Source organism: Mobula hypostoma, chromosome 1, assembly GCF_963921235.1.
Source record: "Mobula hypostoma chromosome 1, sMobHyp1.1, whole genome shotgun sequence".
Classification (NCBI taxonomy): domain Eukaryota; kingdom Metazoa; phylum Chordata; class Chondrichthyes; order Myliobatiformes; family Myliobatidae; genus Mobula; species Mobula hypostoma.
Window position 1 is genome coordinate 183,330,937 of NC_086097.1, and position 16,660 is coordinate 183,347,596.

General features: G+C 40.1%; 1 protein-coding gene across 1 annotated transcript in view; it reads right to left on the reverse strand.

Annotated features, from left to right (window-relative positions):
* Window positions 1-16,660, reverse strand: part of tmem67 (transmembrane protein 67) — a 199,916-nt gene that overhangs the window by 147,177 nt on the left and 36,079 nt on the right. The window contains exons 9-11 of the mRNA XM_063051072.1: window positions 8,908-8,973; window positions 2,560-2,716; window positions 496-619 (exon numbers count right to left, since the gene is read on the reverse strand). Of these exons, the coding sequence (XP_062907142.1) occupies window positions 496-619; window positions 2,560-2,716; window positions 8,908-8,973 (347 nt within the window). The remainder of the gene's footprint in view (window positions 1-495; window positions 620-2,559; window positions 2,717-8,907; window positions 8,974-16,660) is intronic.

Below are 16,660 nucleotides of genomic sequence, written 5' to 3' on the forward strand. Positions count from 1 at the left end.
TGCAAGGGCCACCATAAGAAGAACCTGGCAATATTTGTCTGTTCCAGACATTGCAAACCATATACAATGCAGCAATGTGAAAAGATATATTGGGTGTTTTGCCTGTAGATCGGAAATCCTCATCATAAAGCATAGCTTTTCATAAAAGTTTGAGTTACTCATGAGGTGCTACTCATCAAGAAATGCAAAGATATTATAAGCAAGTTAGGTAATTAAACATTTATTCATATGATGATTAGTCCAGATAAACTGGAAAGCAGGATTTAAGTGATTTTATGCATTACTTAGGCTCCACTGCCAAATTATTAGTGCACTATATTGGCAGAAATAATTGCAGAATGGTGTGGAATGCTTGGCTTACACTGGGGAGTATGGTTTTGCAGGGCCCTTATGGCTATCCCTGTATCAGGGAGCTACTGCTAGCCTGTGTTAATAGTGCTTCCTTCCGCACAGCAAGGAAAGAATTTCTCTGTTTCCATGTCAAAGTTCTCTTACCTGATTTTTAAGTAGCTAGCAACTCTAATCACTCTTGGCTGGCTATCTATGTTCCTTTCACGACCACTTAGGGTATCCACCAAGAAAATACGTCTGGTTAAATACCAACTATTCATCGTGTTATCTGTGATTCAATAAAAATAAATTAAAAGTTGAACTTGAAATTCAGCTCAAAATCAAATATGAATTGTTCAGCATTCTTGTCATATCCATTAAACCCCCAATAATTTGGCATCCAATTGTTTAGAAATTCTAATGACTTAGGCTTGCTTACTGGTCTAAAATGTGAGACAGGAATCCAGATTGTGGAACAATTGCACAGTTGGAGCTAGAGTTAATTCTAGAACATCAGGATTAGAAATATGGATTGGTTTGCAGCCAGAGGCAAATTCCCTGCTTCACCAGGTTCACTAGAAAAATTATTATACCATTGTGTAACATGTAAAAGATGTAAAATAAAAAAGTGCAATGAAAATAACATTCAGTAGTCTGGAAAATCTGCTGGTGCCACACTATTAAAGCCCCAAGAGAGACAGAATATTGGAATTTTACTATGTTGGGAATAACTATCAGGAAATTGTGCAACTGCACACCATGATTTTCAGGCTATTAAAATTAACCTTTGTAATATCACAGCCTAGAGTTTCTGCAATGTCCCAGCAAGCATTCACTAGAGTACTAGGAGTACTAACATAGAAAATCCCAAGCAGAAGCTTTTCTTTTCATTTTCAATGTGTTATGAAATCTCCAATTTTATACAAGTGCTTTTTCCAAGTAATTTTACTTTAGTTCCTTTTGTTTGTTTTTTTTTTCAGCTGAACCAAAGGCTATAATTCTGAAATTTCTGCTATTGCATTATTTAATTTACTGCTAAAGAGGCTCTGGCAATTATCCAGTATAGATGACATCTCAATTTTTGTTCCTTTTTGTAGGAAATGCCATGATTTTGTTGAACTATTCCCATGATGCTTTGATTGACATTAGAGATTCTTGTGACCTTCTCTTATACGGTTATGGTTTTACTTCTGACATTGTTGGACTGGCTTCTATGACCGGCTTCACAGTTATACCTGTAACGAACATCAAATCCCCCAAACATCTATCAAGCATGAATGGTGTCTAAAGGATGTTCAATTTGCTAATACAATTTTGTTACAAATAGTTCTTTAAAAATAGGGCTTCTCTAAAGTTAAACATGAATACAGAATATGAGGTTCTCCTGTCTCTCCCTTTATTCAAGATAAATCATTTGAAAATCAAGAACACATAGATCTGAGCACTGGCATCCATGCTTAATTTAACTCATAACAAAAGACCATTGAACAGTTGTCTATCTGAGTATTGACACCATTTTCTGTTTTTATTTGTAATAAATATGTCTAAGGTTCGTAGTCACAAGTATAATGGATTGCACATAAAAGTAAATTAAGATTGATATTTTCTGGGCCAAACATTATCCTCCAATCCCAGAAATAAAAATAATTTGAGTAATTTGGTAAATGATGGAATAGTCTTTTCCTTCTTATTTCATTGCAATGTTAAATTAAGTGAAATTTGAATTTAGGAAACGTATAAAAATTTATGAGCTAAAACCATTTTGTTAGGAGTTGCCTAGGCTTAACTTCTATTCATAGTTATATGGCCATACACTCCACTCAAGCTCATAACCAAATTAAACATGATCAAATAACACACAAATAAAATGTAACCACCCTTAGCATTTTAAATTCATGACCACAGTTTGAGATTATTTGCAGTTAAAGTTTCAATAAAATAAAACAACTCAGCCATCACATAATATAAAGGAAAAGCAAAACAGATTAAAAATCAATAGAAAGCTCTATTTCAATAGAAGTTTTCATAACACCTAGTATTAAAATATCATTTGAAAAACAAGTTTTTAAGTCACTTTGCTGTACTGTTAAAAGATGCACATAATTGAGAGAGCATTTCCACCAAAAGTCCAATGATACCTTCCTTGGGATAGATTTGCTGTACGTAACTAGCTTAATGAGGGGAATCTGCAGAATAAACATGAGTAATTCAACAGAACACTATGCTTACCTTGATTTATGAATTTTCCATTATATTGAAGATTTAAATTATGAACTGCGATAGCTCTTAGTTTATCCTCACCATCCTCTCCTTTGTAAAGTATGTAAATGTCATAAAAGTAAGTTTCACCATATGTAGATAAAAGTTTCGAAACAGGAAGTGTACACTGTTCAAAAATTAAAATATATAAACTGTAATTGGTTACAGTACATAGATATTTTTTGAGGCAAAAAGTATGTAATACTTGAATTTCCTTAACACCATCCAGTTCAGGTGCTTTATTTCGCAGTGTAAAGTTTAACATGTTTTTATTGGTTTGATTATTTATTCCTGATTTGCCCAAAGAGTTTGATTATTCCTCTTGCAAAACACGACCCTCCAATGTGTTAATATCTCACGATGCTTAACACTGTGACTGGAATTCTTCAATGACCTACTTGCAACCTTTTCTCCTCTTGTTGTCATGTACAGTTCTTCATGAAGATCTGAATTATTTTAGAACATATTAAGCTCCACCATCTTTATACATCACAGATTCTCATTTTAAAATTTATCAGCAATCTTCCAGCTTTTAATTTCTATAATTTCCTCTAGATCACATCATTATACAAGTTTCTTGTTGAAACCTTGTTTTTTCAGCATGTCTACCTTTCTGTTTCTGTGTCCCTCACCTAACATTCATCAACATCCTCCTAAGTGTTCTCAATGGCTGCTAATATTGAATGAGGGATCTTTAGGGGGTGGGGTTTCAAGTTCAAGTTCAACTGTCATTCAACTATATATGAACACCCATGAATACGGCCAAATGAAACAGTGTTACTGCAGGGCTAAAGTACAAAACACACTACCCACAGTTTTACATAGCACAAGGCACACATAGCACATAGAACATTAGTAAAATACAGTCACATAAAAAAAATAGTCCAAGTCCCTGAGTCCATTAATGTTGCAGCAGTCTGCAGTTAAATAGAATACATCTTGTCTTCTGCTGAAGGAAAAAGAAGTGGCAAATGAAATACAATGCGGGAAAGTGTATGGTCGTGCACTTTGGTGGGAGAAATAAACAGACAAACTATTATTTAGATGGGGAGAGAATTCGAAACGCAGAGATGCAAAGGGACTTGAGAGTCCTTGTACAAGATACCCTAAAGGTTAACCTCCAGGTTGAGTCAGTTGTGAAGAAGGTGAATGCAATGTTAGCATTCATTTCTAGAGGTATAAAATAAAAGAGCAGAGATGTGATGTTGAGGCTCTATAAGGCACTCGTGAAACCACACTTAGTGTTGTGTGTAGTTTTGGGCTCCTTACTTAGAAAGAATATACTGACATTCAAGAGGGTTCAGAGAAGATTCAGGAGAATGATTCCAGGAATGAAAGGGTTACCTTACAAGGAACATTTGCCAGCTCTTGGGCTGTATTCCCTGGAGTTCAGGAGAATGAGGGGGGATCTTATAGAAACATTCTGAATGTTAAAAGGCCCAAACAGATTAGATATGGCAAAGTTATTTCCCATGATAGTTGATTCTAGGACAAGAGGGCACGACTTCAAGATTGAAAGACGTCCTTTTAGAACTGAGATGCGGAGAAATTACTTTAGTGAGAGGGTGGTAAATCTGTGGAATTTGTTGCCACGAGCGGTTGTGGAGGCCAAGTCACTGGGTGTATTTAAGGCAGATAGATAGGTTCTTGATTAACCAGGGCATCAAAGCCTATGGGGTGAAAGTAGGGGAGTGGGGATGACTGGAAGAATTGGATCAATCCATGATTGAATGGCGGAGCAGACTCAGTGGGCCGAATGGCCTACTTCTGGTCCTATATCACTGACTCCACCATTTATATTGCATCACACCGCATCCAGCAATCCAGCAGAGTGTACCGACTCTCGCCTCTCTCCTCGGTGGCTGCAAACAGACGACACCGTGGCTTGAGCCCTAGTCCTCACTACGACTGAGGCCAAGCAGCTCTCCCGCAGTCCACCCCCACCATTCGCCGATTAGCAGTGAATCAGGCTTGCAGAATTCCACATCAACCATGCTCAACGGGGTCTTGTGCTTGCAAGAAAAGCAACTAAGATGATCACTCGCTGTAAGACTGCACACGGCCTTGGTGCACCAACATCTCTCTAATGCAGGCAGCAGCACGATCTGCATGAAGTCCAGCTCCTTTACTTTCTATGCCAACGAGCAACTCACTGACAGGGTAGACCTGCAGTACTTTAAGTTCTTAATGTACAGCAAAGTCTTGTGATTGTAAAAATAAGTTTTTAAAAATACTTTTGGTTGGCCCCATAGAAGCACTGCATCTGAGCACACCACCATCTTATTGGAAGTCCAGTTTGTGCTCAGGGCTAAAGGTAATAGGCACCCCTAAGACTTTAATAATTGTAAGATAATTTAGAAAGTTCACAGAAAGATAAAAGTGAGTAAAAACCCAAGTGCCTTGACATTGTGTTGCTGACTGCCCTCAAGGAATGGCTGTGACATCATCAAGTATTCAATGTTGTGGGGCCGGGGGGTGCAGTGTGTATTTTACTGACTGAAAGGGGGTGAAAAATACTGTTTACAGTTTTACAATTAATTTATTCAACTGATCAAGTATATAAATTTTAAATATTTCAAACAGTATGTAAAAACAAATTTTAAAATTTTATTTATTTATCTAGATACTGAGCCAATTAGGACATTCTGGCCCTTCGAGCTGCACTGCTCCACAACCCCTGACAATCTCATTCTAACTCCAACCTAATTAGGGGACAATTTACAATGACCAATTAGCCTATCTGGTATGTCTTTGAACTGCAGGAGGAAGCTGGAGTTCCTGGGGAAAACCCACACATCCCCCAGGAGGACGTACAGAGATTGCTTACAGATGATGCTGGAATTGAACTCCGAACTCCAGTGCCCTGTGCTGTAATAGCATTGCACTAACCATTATGCTACCGTACAGCCCAATAAAAATAAATAAATGTTAATCATAAAGATATTACTTGCTGTCAAAGCTAACATTTATTACTCATCCCTAAAAGACCCTTAATAGGTGTTGCTGAACCAATAGTCAGAGCGCAAAATAGAAGTGGTAGAGGCAGATACTATAACAATGTTTAAAAGACGAATAAACTCTTTTTGGGCTTCTAGCCAGGTATAGATATCGATTTTAACCAACATTTTGATGACAGACTCTGCCATCTTCTTCAGGGATGATGCCTGGGCATCTTCAGTCCTGTGGTATATATAACCCTGTTGTCCATCCCTCCTGATTGATTAGTCATCATCCAATCAGGCTTCCGCTGTTCCACCTTGTTTACGATGGAATTCCAGTTCTTGGAGTGAGATCTTCATTTTTGTTAAAATTCTTTTCCTCTAGTTTTATTTCCACGTCTTCCTTCACCAGGTGATCCCAAAAGCCATTGGCATGGTACAGTAGTTTTGTGCCGTCAAAGTCAATCCTGCCGCCACTACGAATGCAGTGTTCTGCTGCCATCCATTTCTCCAGGGAACCCAACAAGGTACACTTCCTGTGGTCCTCGATGCAGGTTTCCACTGTGTGTCCTGTCCCCATATACGTTGCTCCACATTCATAGGGAATCTTGTAAACATCAGCCATCCTGAGTCCCAGGTCATCTTTGAACTACATACACTGTGATTTAAGCCTCCCTGCTGGTTTGTGGATGGTTTTAATCCTGTAATTCTTCAGGATCCTAATGACCCTTCCAGAACTTTGGAAATATAACGAAAACAGGTGGTAGTGATAAGCAGAAGGAATCTGTCCGCAGAGCTTGTCATCGAAACGTCGGTTAAAATCAATACTCGTACCCGGCTGGAAGCCCGAAAGAGTTAATTCGTCATATATGCCATGAAAGCACTAGATCCTTTTTCGATGTTTAAAAAATAGTTAGATAGATACCTGATAGGAAATGTGTTGAGGGGTATGAGCTTAAGTGGGCATATAATATCAGCAGAAACAGGTATCCGTCACATTTTCAGATTCTAAATAGTTTACGCTGTCTTTCTCCCAAGCTAATGAGGAAATATTAATGCTATAGAAATTTATTGCTCCACAGAAGATTACTAATCCGGTTGAATAGATCAGAATTTACATGAAGTTTAAGTTCAAGTTTATTAAGAGACAGAATCTACAAGCATTTGGATAGACCGGGACTTATTAGGGAGAGTCAACATGGCTTTGTGCGTGGTAGGTCATGTTTGACCAATCTATTGGAGTTTTTCGAGGAGGTTACCAGGAAAGTGGATGAAGGGAAGGCAGTGGAAGTTGTCTACATGGACTTCGGTAAGGCTTTTGACAAGGTCCCGCATGGGAGGTTAGTTAGGAAAATTCAGTCGCTAGGTATACATGGAGAGGTGGTAAATTGGATTAGCCATTGGCTCAATGGAAGAAGCTAAAGAGTGGTAGTAGAGAATTGCTTCTCAGAGTGGAGGCCTGTGACTAGTGGTGTGCCGCAGGGATCAGTGCTGGGTCCATTGTTATTTGTCATCTATATCAATGATCTGGATGATAATGTGGTAAATTGGATCAGCAAATTTGCTGATGATACTAAATTGGAGGTGTAGTGGACAGTGAGGAAGGTTTTCAAAGCTTGCAGAGGGACTTGGACCAGCTGGAAAAATGGACTGAAAAATGGCAGATGGAGTTTAATACAGACAAGTGCGAGGCATTGCACTTTGGAAGGACAAACCAAGGTAGAACATACAGGGTAAATGGTAAGGCACTGAGGAGTGCAGTAGAACAGAGGGATCTGGGAATACAGATACAAAATTCCCTAAAAGTGGCGTCACAGGTAGATAGGGTCGTAAAGAGAGCTTTTGGTACATTGTCCTTTATTAATCAAAGTATTGAGTATATGAGCTGTTTGTATGGGAGGTGTATGGAGGGATATGGTCCGTGTGCAGATCAGTGGGATTAGGCAGAAAATGGTTCGGCACAGCCAAGAAGGGCCAAAAGGCCTGTTTCTGTGCTGTAGTTTTTCTATGGTTTCTATTGACATTCAGCCATATACAGCTAAACCAAATGATGTTTCTCTGGAACTAAGGTGCAAATCAGTACACATATCACATACAGCAGATAAAATAATAATAACACAATAATATTGAGATAATAAAAAATAATGTAGATGTACATATTAATATAAATTGCAAGTATGACATACAGTTGAAAATACAACAGTATAATATACCGGCGCTGTCATAAATCTTGTGCACTGTATGGTAGCAGAGTGTTCAGAAGTCTCACCACCTGGGAGAAGACGCTGTTACCCAGCCTAACAGCCTTTGTTCATAAACTGCGGTTCCTTCTGCTTGATGGTAGGAAGTCAAAGTGATTGTGGAATGGATGGGAGGGGTCCTTGACAATTCTGAAGGCTCTACAAACAGTACTTCTGGTTTATGTCTTGTATGGGGGTGGGGGGGGGTAGGACAGAAACCCCGATGATTCTCTCAGCAGTCCTCACAATCTGTCAGAGTCATAGAATACTACAGTACAAAAACAGGCTTATCGACCTATTTTAATCTGTGCTGAAACATTAATCTGCCTAGTCTCATCGTCTCAGACCATTACCCTTCATACCCCTCTCATCCATGTCCCTACCCAAACTTCTCTTAAATGTTGAAATCAACCCCGCATCTTCCATTTGCGCTGGCAGGTCGTGTGACATTCTCCCCACCTTTTGAGTGAAGAAGTTACTCCTCGGGTTCTCACAAATCATTTCACCTTTCACCCTTAACCCATGACCCAGCCTCATGCAACCTCAATGGAAAAAGTCTGCTTGCATTTTCCCTATCTATACTCCTCATAATTTTGTATAACTCTGTCAAATCTGCCCTCAATCTTCTACGCTCCCAGGAATGAAGTCCTAATCAATTCAAACCTTCACTACAACTCAGGTCCTGTTGCAAGAAATGTCTCGCAATTCCCATACCAAATGGTGAAATAGCTGGTCAGGACCCTCTGGGTGGTACTCCAGTAGAATATAATTAGCATGGGGATGAGGAGCCTCACTCACCTCATTCTCCTCAGGAAGTGGAGGTGATGCTGTATTTAGGTAGTGTTGAGGAACCAGGTGTGATCATTGGTGACATGAACTCCAACAAACTTGGTGCTCTGGACTCTTCCATGGAGGAGCTGATGATGTACAGTAAGGAGTGGTCAGCCTGCACCATTTTTATGAAGTATAAAGCTGAGGTAGAAAATATCCATTGGTGTATAAATGGATATTTTTCACATTTGTGTAATGAGTAGCTTATTGTTGGAAAATAATATGAAATAAACAGGTTTGAACTTTACAACCCTTGGCATAGCACCTTTGTTAGCCATTATCAATAAATAAACATTAATCATGCTCACGCTTTGTTGATACGTGGTTCCAAAAATATAAGCAGCATTCAGCTTCGATATGGTATCTGGACACAACTGTAAAACCAATAATTAAACTATCAGACAAATTGGCATATACATAATGCCACTATTACAAAGATACAAAATATTTTTGTTGCAGAATTCAAGAATTTCTCCAAACTTTCATTGCCCTGTGCTTTTGTGATGTGAATAATAATCAAGTTAGCAGTGCACACAGATAAAATGGACAAAATAAAGGGAAAAGTAAAATCTTGTCTGACAAATTTATTGGAATTCTTTGAAAAATAATAGGCAGAATAGACAAAGGAGAGTCAATGGATGTTTATTTGGATCTTCAGAAGGCCTTTGACAGGTGCCACAGGAGGCTACTTAACAAGAAAAGAGCCCATGGTACTACAGCAAAAGTACTAGCATGGATAGAAAATTGGATGATGAAATTGATGGCTTTGTGGTAGAGTTTGCAGATTATACAAAGACAGGTGGAGAGCCTGGCAGGGTTGAGGAAACAGGGAATCCGCAGAAGGACTTGGAAAGATTAGGAGAATGGGCAAACAAGTGGCAAGTGGAATATAGTGCAGGGAAGTGTATGGTCACACACTTTGTTGAAAGGAATAAAGGCACAGACTATTTTCTAAACCGGGAAAAGAATTCAAAATTCAGAGGTGCAAAGGGACTTGTGAGTCCTTGTGCAGGATTCTCTAAAGGTTAACTTGCAGGTTGAGTCAGCAGTAAGGAGCACAAATGCAATGTTAGCATTCATTTCAAGAGGACTAGAATATAAGTGACTTTATTAAGAAGTGTTGTTGAGGCTTTATAAGGCATTGATCAGACCACATTTGCAGTATTTTGAGCAGTTTTGGGCCCCTCATCTAAGAAAAGATTTGCTAGCATTGGAAAAAGTCTGGAGGAAGTTCATGAGAATGATTCCATAATTGAAAGGGTTAATGTGTGAGAAGCATTTGACGGCTCTGGGTATGCACTCGCTGAAGTTTGGAAGAATGAGAGTATCTCATTGAAACCTATTGAAAACGGAGACACCTCCTTCTCCCTTATTAGGGAGAGAGAGCGAGCCTGTGGTATGTCGTATACTGGGTGAAATGCAAAGTCTTTGGGGTAACTGCAAGTATGTGTCTTTGCTATTGCTTTGCTCACACTTGAGTGCTCGGTGGCAGGTGCCAATGTTTTTTTTTGCCAGTGGGGGAGGGGGTTTGTTGCTTGCTGCCACCTATGCATGGGAGGGGAGCTGGGGGGTACTTTGGGGTTCTAACATTTAACTGTCATTCATTCTTTGGGGCACTCCTGTTTTCGTGGTTGATTGTGAAGAAAAGGCATTTCAGGATGTATATTGTATACATTTCTTTGACATTAAATTGGACCTTTGAACCTATTGAATATTGGAAGGCCTAGACAGAGTGGATGGGGAGAGAATGTTTTCTATAGTGGGTGAGATAATGTATTTCAGTAATTTTTGAGTAATATTGTAAAAACAATCAAAAAAAAAACACAGGATAAGATGTTAATATCCCTTGTGCCTACGGGTTGTGAGCATTTGCTCGAGACTGCCTTGATGTTGGGAATGGCATGCAGGGGTCTTCAAGTGGCACCCTCTTTCCTCAATGTTTCATTGATTAGCCCGCTACCTGATGATGACTTCTAGCATCCCAGAGTTACTGTATGTTGTGTCCTCCCACTCTCTTGATGTTGTCTCGGAGCTCTTGCTTGATCCAAAGCCACTGACTGCTTCTTTCTGCTGCCTCTGATGGCTTGCCTTAGATCCTTCAGCAATTTGATGGTGGATGCAGCTATAAATCCTCTACACCCCACGTTCAATGAACAAACTTTATTTCTCCAGTTCTTCGTTGAGCTTCAGCTGCTATATCTGCATAGTGCAGCCTCTTGTGCTCATACGTTTCAGCCACAGAATCCTCCCATGGGACTGTGAGTTTCACAATGTAGACAATCTGTAATGAATTGGACCAGAGAACCAAGTCTGGCCTGAAGTTGGTGGTAGCAATTTCTGGTGGAAAGGTGAGTTGTTTATTAACATGCGCCAGCAAATTTCCAGTCACGGGCCATATTCATCTGTCCTGTTTCTGGCTTAGGAGGTAGATTTTTTGGTCTTTTTGCTCCCTCCCAGACGAATGCTGCTGCTGTCAGAGTGGGTTGCTATCCTCTTGGTCTTGATTGCCACTGCCAGACTCTTCAAGACCTGGTTGTGATGCCACATGTATCTGCCTGTGTGAGGCTGGTTTTGCAGCTTGCTAGGATATACTTGAGGGTTTCCGGAATTGAGCACAGGGCACAAGTTGGGTCCTCACCAAACCACTGATGGAGGTTTTTTTTGTGAAGGAAGTGCATCATATGTAACTCTGATGAGAAAGCTAAGTCTGTTTGCTTCCATCTCCCATATGTCTTTCCAGCTGATTTTCCTTCTCTCAGTGCTTTCCCACCACATCCATTGCCCCTGCTTAGCCAGGGAGACAGCCTTTGCACTTCTGTCTGACTCCTCTTGTCATCACACTTCCTTGACAACCATGTTCTTTCCCTCTGGAATTGTGGCCTTGCGCCAGGTGGGTCTACTTGCTGTCAAACCAAAGCTATATCTGCCCTGTTGGACTTGCCCCACAATGTCTCCATGCCTAAGGGCTGCTGTTGCTTGCTGGACCGCATCAGCTGGGCTCCATTTCCACCCAGATGATAAGGTCCATGCAGCATTACTGATGGTCTTGTCACAAGAGTCTTTGAGTGTCATCTGTGGGTGTACCTTAGAACACTTGAATTCTTCTGTAAGGCTAGTGAAAGGCAGTTCGACTCCTTTACCATAGAGACCGATGTTACTGATACACCTTGGGACTCCGAGCCACTTCTTTATGAACGTGATGGCTTGCTCGAGCTTCTTCACGGTTGTTAGTGGGACCTCATAGACAATGAGTGGCCACATCATCCAGGGTAGGAGTCCAAACTGCAAGTGCCAGACCTTCAGTTTTCCAGGCAGCATGGTCTTTTTGATGTTATCCAGGCCACTGGCGATGTGTTGTTTCAGTTGCTGCACGTGCTCTTCGTCCATGAGGCTGATGTTTTACCATCTACCCAGGCTTTTTACAGGCTGTTTAGACACTGTTGGAACTGGGTCACCACTGCTGAAGAACTTTATGTCTTTCAGCATTCCCTTGACTATGGACTTGCTGGGTTTGATTTTCATTCTAGCCCACTTGATGTTTTCCTGCAGCTTACCAGGTAGTCGCTTGGTGCATGTTACAGTAGTGGTCAGTGTTGTTATATTGTCCATGTACGAAGTCCAGCACTTGTTCTTTCACTGCCCACCACCCATCTTGAAGCCCTGATAATGACCTCCATTGTGAAGGCCAGGGGTGAGATAGTGAACCTGCCATAATGTCTACTTCCCATCTCTGCCATATTATGGTAAAATCTAATGTTGTGAAGCAAAATTGCAGGTCTTGGATGTACAACTTCACCAGCATTGTGATGGGCTCTGGTATCTTGAAGAAGTCAAATGCTTCCCAGGAGTGCATGGAGAATTGATCCAAATGCATTGTCAAGGTCCAGGAAGATCACAAAGAGATTTCTTTTTTCCTTCGTAGCTGCTCGGATCTGGTGCCATATCATGCTTGTATGTTCCAAACACCTGGAGAACCATGGAATTCCTGCTTTCTGTACAGATGTATCAATGTACTTGTTCCTCTCCAGTTAGCTGGCCAGCCTCTGTCCTATTACAGTGAAGAGGATTCTCTCCTTGATGTTCAAGGCAGATTGGTTGAAACTGACTGATGCTTTCAGCATCTTTTTCTTTTGGAATCAGGACACCGACAGCCCTTTGCTTATTGTTGTTTGCATAATTCATTATGGGTTATAAATATATGAATGGTGTATGTCATTACAGCACCATGAGATATGTGCATGCTTCATTAAAAGTTAAGAACGAAGTGGGCATGTTTATTCCCAGGTCCATGCTTTTTTTTTGATTGTTTTTATGTTTTGGAGTTACAAAATATAACATCTAGGACACAACTAGAGCCTCAGAGTAGAGGGGTGTCGATTTAGAACAGAGATGAGAGGGAATTTCTTTATCCAGCGAGTGGTGAATCTTTGGAATTAATTGCCAAGGACAGCTGTGGAGGCCAAGTCATCGAGTATACTTAAAGCGGAGGTTGATAGCTTCTTGGTTAGTTGGGAGAAGAGGGTTGAGAGGGATAATGAATCAGCTATGATGGAATGGCGAAGCAGACTTGATAAGCCGAGTGGCCTAATTCTGCTCCTATATTTCATGGTCTTAAAATCTGACAGCAGCTTCTGGAGTATACCATGCACACTTAAACTCTGAAATGCAGAAACTGTAGTTTGCTGCTCTGTCACATGGGAATCTTCCTCCAATATAATCAGTGGAAATCAGTGAAATAGCAACAACATTTATAAGCTTACTTCATTGTAAAAACTCTGAAAATATCTTGTCTTTTTGAATGACCTGCAGGCTGGAAAATTTGTGCAATGAACATATAGCAGCTTAAACTGCTGCAAGTATGCCAGGCCCTGTGAAATAAATAGGGAGAAATTGCTGCCGGTTTAACAATGGAGAGAGCTTTTAATTTACATTTTATTTTGATTTTTTTAAATTCATTTACTTTAAATAAATTGTTTTGTTCTAATCATGTGTGAATGTTTTAGTGTTTTAATGTATTAAATATAAACTCATATTTTGCAATATATATGTTTATATTTTCTATATTAAATACAAATGTCAACTGTACTTTTTTCCATGGATGCTGCCTGGCCTGCTGAGTTCCTCCAGCACTTTGTGTGTGTTGCTTGTATTTCCAGCATCCGCAGATTTTCTCTTGTTTGTGATTCACCCCAACCCCCCCCCCCCACCCCCCGGCCTGGAAATTCTTATGTTTCATTGTTTCACAACACTGAATCACAGCAGATTTAATTTGGCATTTTTTGACACTGATCAATAGGAAAATAACTCTTGTGTCAAAGTGAAAACAGATCTCTACAAAGTGATCTAAATTAATTACAAATATAAAACACAAATCAATTGATTGCATAAGTATTCACTCCTTTAATATGACACAGAAAATCATCACTGGTGTAGCCAATTGGTTTTATAAGTCATGTAATTATTTAAATTGAGATCACCTGCCTGCAGCCAATGTTTCAATTGATTGTGGTAAAAATACACCTGTTCAACTGCTGGTTAGTCAGTATCTTGGTAAAAACTACATCATAAAGACAAAAGAATACTCTGAGCAGCTCTGTGAAAAGGTTATTGAAAAGCACAAGTCAGGAGATGGATACAAGAAAATTTCCAAGTCACTGAATATCCCTTGGAGTACAGTTAAGTCAATCAGCAGGAAATGGAAAGCATGTAGCACAGCTGCAATCTGCCTAGAGCAGGCTGTCCTCAAAATCAGTGTGCAAGAAGGGGACAAGTGAGAAAGGCCACCAAAAGACCTGTGACAATTCTGGTGGAGTTACAAGTTTCAGTGGCTGAGATGGGAGAGACTGCACAAGCTATAATTACTGCTGGGTGCTTTACCAGTTGCAGCTTTATGGGAGAGTGGCAAAGAGAACTCAAATGAAATCTCCGCTAAAGGCCATGTGGGAGACTCTGAAGTCAGCTGGAAGTTTCTATGGTTTGATGAAATCAACATGGAGCTTTTTGGCCATTAGACTAAATGCTGTACATTATCAAAAACACATCCATCCCTACTGTGGAGCCTGGTGGTGGCAGCATTATGCTGTGGGGATGCTTTACTGCAGTAGGTCCTGGGAGGCTTGTGAAGGTAGAGGATAAAGCAAATGCAGCAAAATACAGGGAAACCCTGGAGGAAAACCTGATGCAGTCTGCAAGAGAACTATGACTCAGGAGAAGATATCTTTTCCCTAACAGGACAATGACCCAAGCCTAAAGCCAGAACTACACAGGAATGGTCTAAAAACAAAGAAGTTAATGTCCTGGAGTAGCTAAGTCAGAGTCCAGACTCAATCCAATTGAGAATTTGTGGCTGGACTTGAAAAGGGCTGTTCACTCACAATCCTCATGTAATCTGACAGAGCTTGAACAGTTTTGTAAAGAATACAGAAAAATTGCAATGACCAGATGTGCAAAGCTGATAGAGACCTAGACACACAGACTCAAGGCTGTAATTGCTACCAAAGGTGCATCTAGTCAACACTGATTTGTAGGGGGTGAGTAATTATGCAATCAATTATTTTGTAATAAATTTAGACTAATTTATAGAAATTTGTTTTCACTTTGACACGAAAAGATCTTTTCTGTTGATCAGTGTCAAAAAAGCCAAATTAAATCCGCTGTGATTCAATGTTGTAAAACAATAAAACATGAAAACTTTGGGGGGTGGGGGGGTGGTGAATACTTGTTGTAGGAACTGTAATGTTCAAAGTGCATTTACTATCAATGTATAAATTATACAACATTGAGATTTATCTCCTTACAGACAACCACAAAATAAGAAACCCAAAAGAACCCTTTAAAATAAAATCCATAAAAATCCAATGTGCAGAGAGGAAAAAAAATCAAATTGTGCAAGCAATAAAAGCAAGCAAATAGCATTCAGAACATAGGTGAGTCCATAGACATTATCTGGAGCAGCCAGAAGAGGCCCACAGCCTCTGTCTCAGTTCATCACATAGGAGAGGAAAACGTCACAGATCCCACAGACACAAAGCCTGGTGCAGCTGCAGAAGGCCCATATCCTCAGCCTCAGTGCAGTGGAGCGTGGAGCAAACGTCGCGAAGCAACAAGCAGAACCGGCCCAACCCACACCTCTGGTCCCGACACCTTGCCTTATCAATCTACTTGGTCCAGTATATAAATCGCCCAAACATCGGGTCGTTCCTCACTCTTAAGAGTCAGGCCCTTTTGCATTGATGAGGTCTGAGCCTGGACCCTGCTGCCATGTCTCAGCCTGTAAATGACCTTTCCAAATTGGCCTGCAGCTTAGATCGATCGAACCTCACTTTTGCTTTAGGTGGATGGGCTCCAAAACTCCTCCAATTTGACTTTTCTCCGCTTTGCTCTTTCCAACTCCGTCTTGAACCTGCCTCGACCTTGCTCCCATCACTTCTCCTCGAACGTGCCTTGACCTTACTCACATCCATATGCCTCGACCTTTGAGTCAGCCTCACCTTCAATTGACTCTTCATTGTTTGTGGTGATTGTAATATTTTACAGAAAAAGTATTATTATGAAAGTATTTAGTTGTACTTCTTACTTTGAGAACCACCAGTAAGTTGCTGCCTGCCTTCAGGAGCACCATCTTAAAACAAAAGTGTTATAATGTCTGGAGTATATACACATTTTTGGGAACACAACTAGCAACTTGTACTTGGAAAGGACCTCTACTGCAACATGCTACACTGAACCATGTCAATAAGCTGGAAGAAACAGCATGATTCAAAGGCCATGACTGGTGACTCGGAAGACTCGCATTCAGGAGAAGATCCAGGTCAATGTGTTTTTCAACATTAAATAATAATCATATGATTATATAGGGAACATTATTTTAAAATGCTTTAAAATAAAACAAACATTATTAAGGTTCAATAGATCTCATTAACTGATTCTGATACCTTGACAAATAATTCTGGTAAAAGTTTAACTGGAAATATTGTACTAGAATTCAACTCATTTTTTCAGACATCCAAATTGAAAATATGAAGTGTTATTAGCTTTTTGATGAATAGAGAATTATCAAGT